Genomic DNA, 17643 nt, shown 5'->3' with positions numbered 1-17643 from the left:
ATGTATCTGTATGAAGTTGTGGGCATCACTGAGTCATGGCTGAAAGAAGATTTTGGCTGAAAGAAGATTTTTGCTGAAAGTTTAACATCCAGGGATACACATTGTATCAAAAGGAAAGACAGAGGGGGTGGCATTACTCTGTCGGTAAGAAATGAAATCAAATCATTAGAAAGAGATGACATAGGATTGGAAGGTGTTGAATCATTGTGGGCAGAGCTAAGGAACTGCAAGGGTAAAAAAAGCCCCGATGGAAGTTATTTATAGACACCCAAACATGAGTGAAGATGTAGTCTACAAATTACAACGGGAGATAGAAAATGCATGTCAAAGCGGAATGCTATGATAGTCATGGGGGATTTCAATATGCAGGTAGATCAAGAAAATCAGGTTGGTGCTCCTACGTCACATGGAAAACATGCTGACTACGGCCTCTTTTATTATGTGCCTCCAAGTACCCCGAAACCACATCCTTAACAATCAATTCTAATGTCTTCCCAATCACTGAGATCAGACTAACTGGCCTATAATTTCCTTCTGTCTCTCTTCCTTCTTGAAAAGTGGAGTTACATTTGTAATTTTCTATTCCTCTGCAACCATGCCAGAATCAATTGGTTCTTGAAAGATCATTACTAATGCCTCTGCAATCTCTTTATCCACCTCTTTCAGAACACTGGGGTGTATACCAATTAGTCCACATGACTTATCTACCTTTCAGTTTCCCAAGATTCTTCTCCCTAGTAACAGCAACTTCACATACATCTGCTCCCAGACACTTCTGAACTTCCGGCATACTGCTAGTGTCTTCCACAGAGAAGACTGATGCAAAATACTTGATCATTTATTTATTGTTTTTTTTAAGAATTCAGTAAGTAGATACAGCTATGCTTCCAGAATTGTTACCATTGCTTCATAACTACTGAATAAATAGAATATGTGGTATTCCATTAGCCAGAAAATTTAGGCCAAAACATTTGGAAACATCAAAATGTAAAATAATAATTCAATATGGAAAATAAAATCACACAATAACCATGTTAGAAATAAGAACTGCTGATTCAAATCTTATAAATCCACCCAAAATATTTTTTTAAAATGCATAACTGAAATATTAAAGTTACTTGAATTCTGTATTTTTAAAAGTTAACACTGAAAATTCTAAAAGATTTGCAACAATATATACTTAGAAATTTAGTACTTCATTTATAACAGCTCAGGTGACAATAAGATTTGGCAGTCCATAGAGTATGAAATTAAAAGCACTTTGCTGAGTCATATATTCTTCTGGGTGATACTTCCTTGCCTTGTTGCTAGAATCCTCAGATATAGAACCAAGATGTCCATCATTCACTGTGGGGAAAAAAAATACATTTTTTGTTAAAATACAACTGAACAGAGTTGCAACTTCACTGAAATACATTCACAACCAGGTGCAACACACATGTAAAAAATAAATCTGGATCCTGTTTAGATTAAGTAAATAAAAAAAATATTACTATTGGATACCAAGCACCATACTAGAGTTAAAATTCCATTACTGCTTACAAGAAACCAGAAAATGAATTAGGAATCAGAATTTTATTTTTTGTTTTTTTATAATCCAGCAAGAGTTGCCAGTATAGCTATATCAGTAGATCCTACTGTATATAGTCGGGTCTATAAATTTGACTGAGTGGCAAGAATACTGCCCATAAGATGTTGAACATCGAGTGTGGAAGAGGGAGTTGAAGAATGTAGACATTTGTGACGCAGGAAGGTATCCAGTGTCAGGAATCCTCAATCTGCCTCATTGTGACTTGAGTATCCTTAGCTGATGCTTGTCCACTTGAAAGGAGGTAAACTGGAAATTTACCTCCCAAGGCTTGCAATGGATGTGGCAGATGGGCTGGGCAAACGAAGTGCGCAAGGGTAATATGGGAGAGAAAAGAGGAAGGGAGGGGGATAAAGTCAGTCCTCGATAAGGCAGACAGCTACAATCTATTTTAAGGTTTGGAGAGAGCTTCAGCCTGGAATTCCATTGTGTCTGCAGGTATGCTTTGACAGTAAAGTTTAGTTCTTAGACCCACTCAAAACAGTACAAATGCCTGCAAGCATCAGTAGTCTTTGGATGAGTTTACGTGGTCTAATAGCTTTCCTGTAAATTTTTCAACAATTCGTTAAGAAGCAAAAATAAATACGAGATCACAATTCTAGAAATGTGCAAGATAGAAAATACAGTAAATAACCAGCTGTTTAGATAAAATGAACAGTGAGAGAAACAAAGTTAATGTTGCAAGAATAGACTAATTGGGCTGAGATTTCAAGGAACCCCAACCCCTGTTATCTTTTCTCTCTCCTTAATATCCATTCTGGTTCTTTCACGCCACTTCCTTCCAACCCTACCTTCCCCCCACCCCCGTTACTCAGTTATTCTTATCCTACTGCTGGTTTCATCTGCCCTTCAGCTCTCGCCTACCTGGTTCCATTTATCGCCAGCCTTACTTATCAGGTTTCAGCATCTAAAGCTCTTTGTTATCTCCACCTATTATTCCACAGCCTTTTGTGTCCACCTTCATCTTCCCTCTCACCATCTGTCCATGAATCCATAAACACCTTTGCACTTTGTTTCAAGTCACCTGCTTGACCCTTATCTCTCGCCTTTTCATATTGGCTCTCTCTCCTCCACAATCAGATCTACTCCTCAGCTTTTTTTCTCCAGTCCTGCCGAAGGGTTTCGGCCCGAAATGTTGAATGTACTCTTTTCCTAGGTGCTGCCTGGCCTGCTGAGTTCCTCGGGCATTTTGGGAGTGGAATACAGAATGAGAAGCAAATCTATACCTCTGGCTAAACTGAAGGCCTTAGTTAAGCAATCACCCAAACGGTTTTATCCCTCTAATGCTAAAGGGATTGCACTAAAAGTGGCAAGTAAGCTACATTCTCCATCTTCCCAAAGACTTTTGACTATTCCCAGTATTTTCCAAACATGCTACTTCTTATTTACTTCAACCACTAAACCTAAACCTTGACGGTAGCCTTGTGACAGCTAACAGGCAGCCAATCGAGGAATTTGGCTGACATTCGATTGGGACTCTGTTCAAATAAACACATGGAATCATGGATTGAAAATTCCTTGAATATGGATAACATATAACCATATAACAATTACAGCACGGAAACAGGCCATCTCGGCCCTTCTAGTCCGTGCTGAACTCTTACTCTCACCTAGTCCCACTGACCTGCACTCAGCCCATAACCCTCCATTCCTTTCCTGTCCATACAGCTGTCCAACTTAACTTTAAACAACAACATCAAACCTGCCTCAACCACTTCTGGCTGGAAGCTCGTTCCACACAGCTACCACTCTCTGAGTAAAGAAGTTCCCCCTCATGTTACTCTTAAACTTTTGTCCTTTAACTCTCAACTCATGTCCCCTTGTTTGAATCTCCCCCACTCTCAATGGAAAAAGCCTATCCACGTCAACTCTATCTATCCCTCTCACAATTTCAAATAACTCTATCAAGTCCCCCCTCAACCTTCTACGTTCCAAAGAATAAAGACCCAACTTGTTCAACCTTTCTCTGTAACTTAGGTGATGAAACTGAGATAACATTCTAGTAAATCTTCTCTGTACTCTCTCAATTTTGTTGACATCTTTCCTATAATTCGGTGACCAAAACTGTACACAATACTCCAAATTTGGCCTCACCAATGCCTTGTACAATTTCAACATTACATCCCAACTCCTATACTCAATGCTCTGATTTATAAAGGCCAGCATACCAAAAGCTTTCTTCACCACCCTATCCACATGAGATTCCACCTTCAGGGAACTATGCACCATTATTCCTAGATCCCACTGTTCTACTGCATTCCTCAATGCCCTACCATTTACCATGCATGTCCTATTTTGATTAGTCCTGCCAAAATGTAGCACCTCACATTTATCAGCATTAAACTCCATCTGCCATCTTTCAGCCCTTTCTTCTAACCGGCCTAAATCTCTCTGCAAGCTTTGAAAACCTACTTCATTATCCACAACTCCACCTACCTTAGTATCATCTGCATACTTACTCATGCAATTTACCAGCCCATCATCCAGATCATTAATATATATGACAAACAACATTGGACCCAGTACAGATCCCTGAGGCACACCACTAGTCACCGGCCTCCAATCTGACAAACAGTTATTCACCACTACTCTCTAGCGTCTCCCATCCAGCTGCTGCTGAATCAATTTTACTACTTCAATATTAATGCCTAATGATTGAACCTTCCCAACCAACCTTCCGTGTGGGACCTTGCCAAAGGCCTTACTGAAGTCCATATGGACAACATCCACTGCTTTACCGTCGTCAACATTCCTAGTAACCTCTTCAAAAAATTCAATAAGATTTGTCAAACATGATCTTCCATGCATAAATCCATGTTGGCTGTTCCTAATCAGACCATGTCTGTCCAGATAATTATATATACCATCTCTAAGAATACTTTCCATCAATTTACCCACCACTGAGGTCAAACTCACAGGCCTATAATTGCTAGGTTTACTCTGAGAACCCTTTTTAAACAATGGAACAACATGAGCAATATGCCAATCCTCCGGCACCATCCCCGTTTCTAATGACATTTGAAATATTTCTGTCAAAGCCCCTGCTATTTCCACACTAACTTTCCTCAAGGTCCTAGGGAATATCCCGTCAGGACCTGGAGACTTATCCACATTTATATTCCCTAAAAGCTCCAGTACCTCCTCTTCTTTAATCATTATAGTTTCCATAACTTCCCTACCTGTTTCCCTTATCTTACACAATTCAATATCCTTCTCCTTAGTGAATACTGAAGAAAAGAAATTGTTCAGAATCTCCCCCATCTCTTTAAGCTCCACACATAGCTGTCCTCTCTGATTCTCTAAGGGACCAATTTTATCCCTCACTATCCTTTAGCTATTAATATAACTGTAGAAACCCTTGGGATTTATTTTCACCTTACTTGCCAAAGCAACCTCGTATTTTCTTTTAGCTTTTCTAATTTCTTTCTTAAGATTCTTTTTACATTCTTTATATTCCTCGAGCACCTCATTTACTCCATGCTGCCTATATTTATTGTAGATATCTCTCTTTTTCCGAACCAAGTTTCCAATATCCCTTGAAAACCATGGCTCTCTCAAACTTTTAACCTTTCCTTTCAACCTAACAGGAACATAAAGATTCTGTACTCTCAAAATTTCACCTTTAAATGACCTCCATTTCTCTATTACAATCTTCCTATAAAACAAATTGTCCCAATCCACTCCTTCTAAATCCTTTCACATCTCCTCAAAGTTAGCCTTTCTCCAATCAAAAATCTTAACCCTGGGTCCACACCTATCCTTCTCCATAATTATATTGAAACTAATAGCATTGCGATCACTGGACCCGAAGTGCTCCCCAACACAAACTTCCGTCACCTGACCTATCTCATTCCCTAACAGGAGATCCAACACTGCCCTTCTCTCATTGGTACTTCTATGTATTGCTGCAAAAAACTATCCTGCACACATTTTAAAAACTCCAAGCCATCCAGCCCTTTTACAGTATGGGCTTCCCAGTCTATATGTGGAAAATTAAAATCTTCCACAATCACAACGTTGTGCTTACCACAAATATCTGCTATCTCCTTACAAATTTGCTCCTCCAATTCTCTCTCCCCATTTGGAGGTCAATAATACACCCCCATAAGAGTTACTACACCTTTCCCATTCCTCAATTCGACCCAAATAGCCTCCCTAGACGAGCCCTCTAATCTATCCTGCCAGAGCACCGCTGTAATATTTTCTCTGACAAGCAATGCAACACCTCCCCCTCTTGTCCCTCCGATTCTATCACACCCGAAGCAATTAAATCCAAGAATATTTAGTTGCCAATCACACCCCTCCAGGATGCTGTCCAAGTTGCACGCCATCTTGGACAATGTCTCCCATCCACTACATAATGTACTGGTTGGGCACAAGAGTACATTCAGCCAGAGACTCATTCCACCGAGGTGCAACACAGAGCGTCATAGGAAGTCATTCCTGCCTGTGTCCATCAAACTTTACAACTCCTCCCTTGGAGGGTCAGACACCCTGAGCCAATAGGCTGGTCCTAGACTTATTTCCTGGCATAATTCACATATTACTATTTAACTATTTATGGTTTTATTACTATTTAATTATTTATGGTGCAACTGTAATGAAAACCAGTTTCCCCCGGGATCAATAAAGTCTGACTATGACTATGACTATGACTAACCGTGTTTCACTAATAGCTACCACATCATACTTCCAGGTATCAATCCATGCTTTAAGCTCATCTAACCTTTCTTATAATGCTCCTAGAATTAAAATAAATGCATTTAAGAAAATTTCCACCTCTTACTCTCTGTTTATCACTAACTGTGCTAACAACTTTACTATTTTCTTTTTCTTCCTTCTTCCCTACATCTGTTCCTACACTCTGGTTCCCCTTCCCCCTCGTATCTAGTTTAAATCCACTGGAGCCTCTCTAGCAAACCTACCTGCGAGAATATTTGTCCCCCTCCAGTTCAGATGTAGACCGTCCTGCCGGAACAGGTCCCACCTTCCCTGGAAAACTGCCCAGTTATCTATAAATCTGAATATATTTCCTCGTATTCAAAATTTTGTGGCCTAATAATGAGCAATTGCTCTTGAAAGTCAAGCTTCACTTTTCTTCTGATTTCACTGATGGTCTAAATAGATGTTTACAGCTACAGCAAACACTAATATCCATAATTATTACCAGTTCCCTATCAAATTGCTAAAGCAACATAATACTTCCAGGTATATTGCATATATAAAAAACTACTTTAATTATGGCATTTAATTGTCTCTTTAGACCATAAGTCAATTAAAAAATTACAAATTCATCTGCATACATTGATGATTAGGTTTATTAAATACTATAGATGAAACATACCTGAAAAAAACAGATTCTCAGAAGAAAATTCAGTATCAGTTTTAGAAACGTTTCTCCTTGCAGTTTTGGCAATTTCATGAATTGTTTGACCAGTTGTTTTCCCTAGATCCAACAAATCTGGAAGAAAATATAGTCATTGAATAAAACAAAAAGCTAAAGCTGACTTTCCTCCTCCCACTCCACTTGCACACCATGTTGCTGTAACACAACCAACTGCAATATATTAAACTATCCCCAGATTGCATTAGTGTTCAGTTCCAGATTATTTAAAATAACCGCAGCAATTTCCAATTCCTACCTATTCCCAGGCAACTACTTGGAATAGAGCCGCGGAAATCACTAACACCTGTAGGCTTTTCAGGTCAACTTTAATTGGGGCATTTCATATTAATGAAAGTGAACAGTCAGAATCAGGCTTATTATCACTGACCCTGTGACATGAAATTTAGTGTTTTACAGCTGCAATGCAAAGACATAGTAATCTATAAATTACAAAAAATAAATAAAGAGTGCAAAAATAACAAGGTAGTGTTTATGGGCCATTTAGAAATCTGATGGTGGAGGTGAAGAAACTGTTCCTAATTCTTCAGTCTCCTTTACCACCTCCCTGATGTAGTAAGGAGAAGAGGGTATGACCCAGATGAAGCATTCTTGAAGATGTCGTCATGGCGGGAGAGTTATGCCAATGATAGAACTGGTTGAGTTTATAGCCCTCCACAGCCTCTTGTGATCCTCTGCATTGGAATCTGCATAAGAGGCCGTGATGCAACCAATGAGAATGCTCTCCTCCATACATCTATAGAAACTTGTAAGAGTTTATAGTGACACACCAAATTTCCTCAAGCTCCTAACCAAGAGCTGCCAGCGTGCCTTCTTCATAATTACATCAATGTGTTGGGCCTGGGGTAGATCCTCTGAGATGCTGATGACCAGAAACTTGAAGCTGCTCATCTTTTCGCCACTGAGGACTCAATGAGGACTGGTGTGTGTTCTCCCCAATTCCTCTTCTGAAGATCATAATAATTTCCTTGGTCTCGCTGACGTTAAGTGTGAGGTTGTTAATCGACACCCCTTAACCAGCCAATCTATCTTGCAGAGGGAGGTACAAAGGCCTAGGATTTGACGGTTCTTTTCTTTAGCACTGAGAGAATGATGGTATTGAATGTTGAGCTGTAATTGATAAACAGTAGCCTGATGCCTGTCTTGTGCTCCAAAATCGAGTGGACCCAATGAAATTGCATCCACTGTGAAGCTGTTGCAGCCACAGGTGAATTGCAATAGGTCCAGGTCCTTGCTCAGGCAAGAGTTAATTCTAGCCATAGCCAACATCTCAAAATGCCTTCATTATTGTAGATGTGGGTGATACTGGGCGATAGTCATTGTGGAAACTCACCCTGCTTTTCTTGGGCACCAGAATAATTGTTGTCCTTTAGAAGCAGATGGGAACCTCAAACCACAGCAGTGAGTGGTTGAAGATGTGTTTGAATACTCCAGCCAGCTGATTGATACTGGTTTTCAGTACACCATTAAGGCTAGGTGCTTTGCAAGGATTAAGCCTCTTGAAGGATGTCAAGACATCAACCTCCAAGGTGAGCGCACAGGGTCACTAAAAGCTGTGGGTCTCATGCAGGTATAGTTTTATTCTTCCTTTCAAAACATGCATAAAAGGTGTTCAGTGATGAAATTCAGTCTGAATTCTGACTGAAACATTGATCAATTGATATAAAAATAGCCTAAGCGAAGATTATTGGATTAGACTGCATAATTGTTAATTTCCTTTCTTATGCTTGTTTGTATTTTTTTATATAGTTACCAACGCACATGCAATCGTTTAATGTGTTTCTTAGTAATTACAGTTCCTCTGTATCTTTCTGGAAGCTTCTTGGGTATCACATTACTTGAATAGGGGCCATCTCATTGGTTGATTCAAGCAACAGAATTTGAATGGAATTTATTGCTGCTAACAAATAGGTATAAGAAGGTTAGATCATGTTCTATCAGTCTCTTTTTGCCTTCGTCTTTGCTTGCTACTATGTTCTTTTTTCACTACTTTCCTTTCCTAATCTCTTTGTTCTCTGAGCACTTAATAAATGATCATAAGAAACAAGTTCTATGCCTCATTCTTGATTCTGAAGAACCTTCGATCAAATCATCAGTACCCAACAATTTTGGCATAGTCAGCAGATGATTGCAATGCCTTAAGCACTTGGAAGAATCCCAGACAAAGTGGAAACTTTTGGCGTGCAAATTTAAAAGGAGGTACGATCTTCCTCCTTACTTTCAAAATTCTCCAAGAAACCGTCCAGTTCTTGCTTCAATACACCCTCTAGTGGACATTTAAGAGTAAACAAAAGCTATTCTGAAAATATTAAAATTAACATTATGATCAAATTAAGTTCATACTAACTGGTGGAGTAGCTAAGAAATCTTCTGATTGTGATATAGTGCTTAAAAATTAGATTGTAATTCAGAGAGGAAAAATTGTTTGCAAACCAATAATATATCGATTGCAATCCTACACAATTTTGATCGCAATCCTATGATATTTCAATTGCAATTCTAAGATAACATTCCAATCACAATCCTAAATTAAAAGTCCGATTGCAATCTTAAAACAATATTTCAATTATAATCCTAAATAATTTTGATTGCAATCCAATAATATTTTGACACAAACCAATGGCATTTCAATCGCAGTCCAAGTGATAAAAAGTACATACAAATTAAATGTTACATGTGACTGAATTAAGACAAAAAGGCATGTACCCCACTACAGTAAAAGGGGGAGCTAAATCTCCAGTTATGTGTGAACAGACAACTGAGGACTTGAGTTCTTATCTGAATAAAACATTTCAATTTGATATGGAAAAGTAAAGGAAAGGTATGTCGCATCTGGAGTTTCTCCGGTTAGCGGACGATTTCCATCCACACCTCTCTGATATAGTGGGGAATCGCGTACGAGGCAAGATACAGCAGTGTTTTGCCATTGCCTTCTGCCAGGTGAATTTCCAAAGAGATCACCAGCTCGTAACCCAGCACGGATGGAAAGCGTGCAGGGGAGCCAACTGGATTAGAACTCGGGACCTTTTGTCCCAAAGTCTGGCACTGATGCCACTACGCCACCATGCCACCAGCCAGGTCGGCAATTTGATATGATTGATGAAGAAAAGAATGAAATATACCATCAATATTGAGTTTAATGAAATGTGATTTTTGCATGATATTGAGAAAGTATGGGAAATGATCCAGAGAATTCTTTGGGGTAAGGAAAAAAATGTCTGGACGTTAGCTGTATTATTACAGTTAAGAAAATGAGAGCACGTTGGGTGAGAAGAACAAATCTGAGTTTAAACTAACATGTGGTCAGCTTGAGAATTGAATTTGTAGGTTAATTGGACAAGTGAGTAAGTTAAATGAACAATTGGAAAAGCAAAGGGAAACACCGTGAACTACAAAAGCAGAATGATAAAGACAGTAAAATGTCTGAAGTGCAAGTTTTTGCATTAGCTGAATGAGTGAAAAGAACATGTTAAGTGTAACCAAATCAAAGTGCATTGTGTGGAGCTTTGAAGTAAACTAAAGCAGTATATGAAAGCCCAGCAGGGACCCCAAGTGGGCAGTCCTGCCAGTGATGCCTCTCTTTGAGAAACACCACCTACATTGGATAGTCTTCCAAGACAGCAGCACCATCCAAACTCTGAGGAATTATAGGATGGACATGACATGGCCTCTACAGCAACCTCTAGCGAGGATGACAATGATGAAACATTAGGACTGGCAGCTAAGTCACGGCTGGCTCCAATAAAGATCAAGGAAGTGAAGACACACAGGACTGAAGATGGAACCTATGAAAGGAGAAAGATGGTTTCCCATCAACCACCAGTGGTCCAAAGAAGTTTCACATCCTAAAAAAAAAAGGAATTCGAAGACCTGGGATGAGCTTCAACACATTAATAACATATACAAACTGTACAATATGATGGCATACAAATTTTGACTACTATGTTATCTTCTCGGCAAATTAGACAGCTGACTCATAGAATTGACGACAATATGGGAGATAATAAGCAAAATATACAAGATAGTTGGAATGCTATTAAGAGGTGGCTGAAAGAATAGGCCCCAATATAGACTGATTGGAGGAGAGTGATTGATTGCAAGTGAAAGATTTCTGAGGATATTTCTGAATATGAGGAACATTACGGGACAAGGGGGTTTGTTATTCAGGAGTTCATGGAGGACTCTAGCATGGAGGTTCCTTGAAGTAAACTTTTATGGAAGGTTTGAAACCAGGTATCACCAAAATGATGAAGCTGACAAAACTGAGTTGGAGTGAAGTTGGTGTTCTAGATAGTGATCTAGTGCAAGCAGCCAAACAAGTGGAATGGGATATTGAAATCCAAATGAGATCACTACAGGTGAGTCAGTTACCTGTTGATCAACAGCCACTGACCACGAGTCAGCAGCCACAGCTGCTGCAAGTGAGTCAACAGCCAGCATTCATTAACCAATAGAAAAAGTGGGACTGGAATTCACCAAGTGCACCACAGCAATCTCAGTCTGAGCCACACCTCTGAGGCCAATCCCTAAAACAGAAAGTCACTTTTTTGTTAAGGAAGGACATTGGACTAGAAGCTGTTGGTATAGAAAACAAGGTGGACAACATAAATGAGTTCAGCAGTAAGTTCATTGCCCTGCCTCACAAAGCTTGGAAGATTCTAATTTGATAATAATCCTTAGATATAATGGACTATTGTCACATTAAAAAAAAAATGACTGAAGCCCTTGCTTGCCTTGATAGAGCAAAAACTAGACATATGTAAGCTTACTAATTGGAAGTGAATGTACTGAATTCTTTTTAGACTAAGATTACCATGACTGTGCAAGAATAATAACATGCCATGAAGATACAGATTATTACAAAGAAATGCCTCTATTGAGCCCAGGTTGGATTCTGTACACCAATTACTCCTCTATGATTGAGGGAGGAATTTGAATGGCTGGATGGGCCATTGTTTCTGAAACTGAGGAGCTGGTATCAGGAAGCATGGCTCCAATACCTCTGTGAAACTAGCAAAACTGAAAGCTCTGATTGAAGCCTGCAAGGTGGCGAAAGGAAGATCAGCTAATATCTACACTGATTTTTGATATGCTTTTCGAGTCATTCATGATTTTGGAAACTTATGGAGACAAAAGAGATTTCTTATGGCTGTAGGGACGCCAATCAAAAATGGCCGACTAGTACAAAACTTATGAATATCATATAACTGTCATCAGAAGCTGCTGTATTAAAATGTAAAAGCCACTCCAAAATACTGTAACTACAATGGAAAGCCATGGCAATGCATTTGGAGATGAAATTGCAAAAAAGATAGCATGGAAAAGGGCAAAAGAAATAAAAGTAAAATAATTGAAAAAGGTCATAAAACTTTAAAAAGTACCTTGAACATATGAACTGAACAGGGCAACTGAAATTATAGAAATGAAGTTGAAATCTGTGTTGCAGGTGGACATACAGGATATTCGAGAGCTGCAAACTCAACACTCTAACCAGGAAAAGTAGTTCTCGATGGAAAATAGTCGGAGATTAAGCAGTGATAGAGCATGGGGATACAACACTAGTCATAGACTAGTAGCTTCAAGTAAGTTGATAAGTGTATAAAAGATGCATGACATCCCAGATAACAAATCTTGGAGCAGTGAAAACCTACCACAATTAAGTGCTTCTGCTCCACCTGGCCCATTTTTATATTTACAAGCATTAGTACATAACTTTGACAGTGTCAAGGATACTCGGACGTACTGGTAATACTGGATGTGTTTTCATGATGGGTGGAAGTTACCAGGGGTGATGATAAATTCGTGGCCTAAAGTAGAAAGAGATGAGTTATTCGTGGCCTAAAGTAGAAAGAGATGAGTTATTAACTTCAAACTTTCTGCATTATCACTCAGAGTTGAACTGCACGTGAACGTAACGAGAGCTGTACAACTCATCTCTTTCTACCCTAGGCCACAAACTTATCAATCATCCCTGCTGTGGACCACCTGGAGGTCCAAGACGCTCTCGTTGCATGCATATACCGTTCAACTCTTTGAGTGATAATGCAGAAAGTTTGAAGTTAATAACTCATCTCTTTCTACTTGGGCCACAAACTTATCAATCACCCCTGCCATGGGCCACTTCTACAAAGAAGGGATCCATATGCTCCACGAGCACTGGACTGTGTGTGTACATGTAGGAGGGGACTATGTTGAAAATTAAATGGGCAAGGTTTTCTAAAATCGACTCCTTCTACCTTAGGCCACAAACTTATCAATCACCCCTTGTATTTCAATAAGGAAAGCCACTGCTACACACATTCTTCTCCGTGGATTGTCACCTTATCGTGGTGGAGAAGCTTGTGTGGTCCTGTGATCCCGAGAGCAATGCCACCTGGAGCTATGCTCCTGGTAGGGTCACCCATGGCAGTAAGGTCAATGGTGAGGTCCCTGACAAAATACAATCCAACCAAGACCTCAACGGTGGAACAGACAGATGAAGTTACTTTGAACTCAATGGCTGTGAAGGAGGATGAAGGCTGCAACAAATCCATCAGCTCCAATCGTCGTGGTTTCCTTACCATTGGAATCAGTTGGTTGATTTGTGAAGTATCGTGTGCTTCTTGGAGTGCAACATTAAGTACACGTTAAACAAATATACACACAGGCGTCTTCACTCTGTGGGCCACTTCTTCAGAATGAAGACCATCATTTTCGACCTTGAGGGATATCCACGATGATGACGACACATATAGCAAAAACTCTGATTAAGGACTAAATACCAAGGTGGGGATTGCCATGTCACATCGACTGACCACGGGGCACATATCACTGGGAGTATTTGTTTGGAATTATGTTGACTGATGAACATTAAATGGTATTTTCATTGTCAAACATCACCCAGAGTCATGGGACAAGTAAAATGAATGAATGGAGTCATCAAGTATCATGAATAAGGCAAACCAAGGCCTACAGCTCTTTCCACAGTCTTATGTAGCATCAGAGTAACCCCAAACAAGAAAACTAAATTAAGTTCATTCAAAGTAATAACAAGGTGTCCTATGTCACTGCTGGGAGCTCTTGATCACAGAGAGGCTGATATACATATTATGTCAGTTTAGTCAACATTGTGTAAAATTCTCAGGGTTGTGTACTGTATACATACTTTGATAAATGTACTTTGAAACTTTGATATTAACCCAAGTTTAACAATCTGTTTCTCAACGGGTTTCTGTGCTTGGAGTGTTCCAACAAAAGGAGGACACATCCTGATCCCTGGTAAGTGGGTCCTAATTAAGAAGCCACGTAAGTGTAACTCTCGGTTCGGCTAGCCCCCTGGCCCGGCCAAACTTGAGAAATTTTGTTTGGGTGGATGCTGCGCGATGTGTCCCCTGTTACAAATCAGTACCACAAAATAACAAACAGTACACATTATGTGATTAAGTGATTGAGCTTTATAATTCTTAATTTGACTATATGATTAATAAAAAACAAAAAGAAAAGGGCCCATTCTCATTAAAGAGTCTAATGCGCAACGTTGGAGCTCACTGATAAGGCCGCTCATCCACCATCGACCACCTCCGATCGTCACTGACCTTCGGACCCTCGCTCCAAGTCCACTCCGTCCAGTGGTCTACCAATTCTCTCCATTCACGTCTTTTCTCCTCATCTCTCCCCGGCAAAAGACCGCAAAATCCGTTTCCCAGACACACAGGAAAGAACAACATCCCGCTCATTGACTAACATGCCCTGTTATCTCTAGTCATAACCCAAACATTGCTGCTACAGAGAAACCATTACCTTAGCAGTGAAACCTTACAGCGTGTTACATAAGGAACCATTGGGTGCTCAATAGGAAGGTCTTTATTAAGTGCTGTTAGTTACTAACTTGGTGCTGAAAGTAGAAAGTAAAAGTAATCGGATACACACTGCGAGTGAGCTAAAGTGGTACCTGATGAGGACAACAAGCACTATAGTTAGTGTGCAATGCTGCTGGGCTACAGGGAGCAAATCACTAACCAGCCAAAAGACTTCAAACAGAGTCAGTATTATGAAATTTATTCTAATATTATTTGTTGTTATATTTCTGCCAATTTTCTCCACTCACAATGTACCAATTGAGATGACTCATAATACATACTTGCAACTATATGATATTTTTAATGCCTCTAGCTATCAGGCATATCAATATATACTGCACATTTCAAAATATTCACTAGTGCTAGGCATTCGTGCAGATCTACAACAAACTTGTGCCCTCTTCCTTAAGCAAAGTTCACTATCACAATCCCAGCAATAGCAATACTGACACCATTCCCATGATTCATTATCTCGGGGGAGACATAAATATACGATGATTATGCCCCCACATACCATCTTGAACTAGATCACTTATACAAATGTAATCAGCACGATTTAGGGAATCATAAATCTGACCCTACTCATGTTTTGTCCTGGGATATCTCTGTATCTGCTTCTAATGACCATGACAAAACTATTAAATCTTTTCATGCATTCACTATGAAATCTACCTTTTTGGAGTTCAGAAGGTTCCATTCCACTCAGGCAACTATACTTTTACATTGCCCTAAATGTGGTGATGACTCTGGAATTTTCATTTATGGTGTCTATCGGAAAATTATTACAGTTCAACAAGGTTCCTCTCAAGTAATAAGAAAAGGTCTTATGTTCCTGGAATATTAAGTATCTTATACGTGGAAATGGGGCTTGTTTCTCTCTTTCATGTAATTGGCTAGGATCTTGTTATTTGGGTTATATCATTCCTGCTATCAAACAATCACAAACTTTATTTTACATCCCAAGTCTAGAAGCAAACGGGACATTTCAAAAGGAGCTCATTTTGAGTCAATTTTATTCCAAATGCTTACATCAAATTTATGGTGTTGCAAGAAGTATAACAGAAATTAAAAATGCTGCTTCAGCGCCTTTGAAAGAGTAAGCAAGACACGCAGGTGCCTTGAAAAAAGTAACGTGTAAGATGGTTCTTCAAAATCAAATGGCATTAGATCTTCACTTAGCAGTGAAGGGGGGAGCATGCGCAGTTATAGGCAAGGAGTGCTGTACTTGAATAACTAACAAGTCTGAAGACAAAACTGATTTGGCTGATCGTACTCCTAAAGAAACTGAATAAATTCATCAATGTAATTGATGGGATTTCTTAGATTGGATTCATTTAAGTATAGGAAGCTAGGGTTACTCAATATTACAAGTCATAATATTTTTTCCTGATATAACTTATCATAATTAACATTTTTCCTTGTATAAGGGCAATCATTAATGGAGCAGTTCAAACTCACATAAGTGTGCCTCCTTGCAAGAACAATCTACCTAGCAATGACATAATCTTATAAATGCTCTTTCATATTTCATAACATAGGTGAATTTTTGTTCATTTTATACTTAACATAGATATCACAAGTTTATCTGCCTCTGAATTTTCAAATGTAATGATTCTAAGTGTGTGATTTAGAATCAGATGGAATACTGGGCTGTATAATTGTTATTTTCCTTGCAGATTAACTTTTTACGCTTGTTTGTATTTTTATATAGTTGTCTATGTATATGCAATTGTTCAGCATGTTTCCTAATGGTTAAAGATCCTCAGTGTTTTTCTGGCTGTGTTTTGCATATCCACATTACTTGAATGGTGCCTATCTCATTGATTGATTCAAGCAATAGAATTTGAATGGAATTTATTGCTGCTAACAAATTGGTAGAAGAAGACTAGATCATGTTGGATCAGTCCCTTTCCACCTTCGTCTTCCCTCACTGCTAGGTTCTGTTTCTGCTGTTCTCCCTTCCTAATCCCTTTCTCCTCTTAGCAGTTAAATAAATGACCATAAGCAACAAGTTTTATGCCTCATTCTTGAGTTTCGAAGAACCTCAGATCAAAAATATCAGAATCATTCAGACTTTCGGAAAGGCACAGGATTTCTGTAAGCCTTCTATTAGCAAAGGCTCCAAAATCCATGTTTCCAAGTAAATTATGGTGGTGCAGTGGTGCAGCAGTTAGTGCTGTTGTCCAGAGCTCCAGAGAGTTGCATCTGATTCTGACCTCAAGCGTTAACTGTATGGATTTTGTACTCTCACCGCATGGCTGGTTACTTTGGTTTCCTTCCACATCTCAAAGATGTGCCGGTAGGTTAGTTGATTGTTATAAATTCCCACAAGTGCAAGAAATGAAGAATCAAAGGAAGGCAAGAGCTATGTGAGGGAGAATTGGTTGCAAGGAAATACGGAAAGGAGAAAACAGGACTGATGGGTTTACAGGTGTCCCCCGTTTTTCGAACGTTCGCTTTACGAAACCTCACTGTTACGAAAGACCTACATTAGTACCCTGTTTTCACTTTCAGAAGGTGTCTTCACTGTTACGAGAAAAAAGCAGTGCGTGATAAAAGGCAGCGTGCCGCGCGCCCCGAGCAGCCGCTCTCCCCAGATTCGGAATGGCATTCTAGCTGGCATTGCTTAAACACATTGCATTGAGCAGCCATTTGCAAGGTGAGTTCTAAGGTATCGGAAAAGCCTAAAAGAGCTCGTAAGGGTGTTACACTTAGCGTAAAACTAGACATAATTAAGCGTTTTGATCATGGTGAACGAAGCAAGGACTAAGTGAGTTTGGCTTGTGGAAGCTGATGAACATGATGTTGAAGAG

At 39.4% G+C, this 17643-nt stretch overlaps 1 protein-coding gene across 1 annotated transcript in view; it reads right to left on the bottom strand.

Moving 5' to 3' along the window:
- Nucleotides 1-886: 886 nt before the first annotated feature.
- Nucleotides 887-17643, bottom strand: part of LOC134358994 (cilia- and flagella-associated protein 46) — a 194298-nt gene continuing 177541 nt past the window's right edge. Inside the window, exons 59-60 of the mRNA XM_063071760.1 lie at nt 6933-7049; nt 887-1347 (exon numbers count right to left, since the gene is read on the bottom strand). Of these exons, the coding sequence (XP_062927830.1) occupies nt 1211-1347; nt 6933-7049 (254 nt within the window). The 3' untranslated portion in view covers nt 887-1210. The remainder of the gene's footprint in view (nt 1348-6932; nt 7050-17643) is intronic.

The sequence above is a fragment of the Mobula hypostoma genome, chromosome 19 (assembly GCF_963921235.1).
Source record: "Mobula hypostoma chromosome 19, sMobHyp1.1, whole genome shotgun sequence".
In the NCBI taxonomy this organism is placed as follows: domain Eukaryota; kingdom Metazoa; phylum Chordata; class Chondrichthyes; order Myliobatiformes; family Myliobatidae; genus Mobula; species Mobula hypostoma.
Note: the sequence above shows the minus strand (reverse complement) of the source record. Positions and strands in the feature narration are given on the sequence as shown.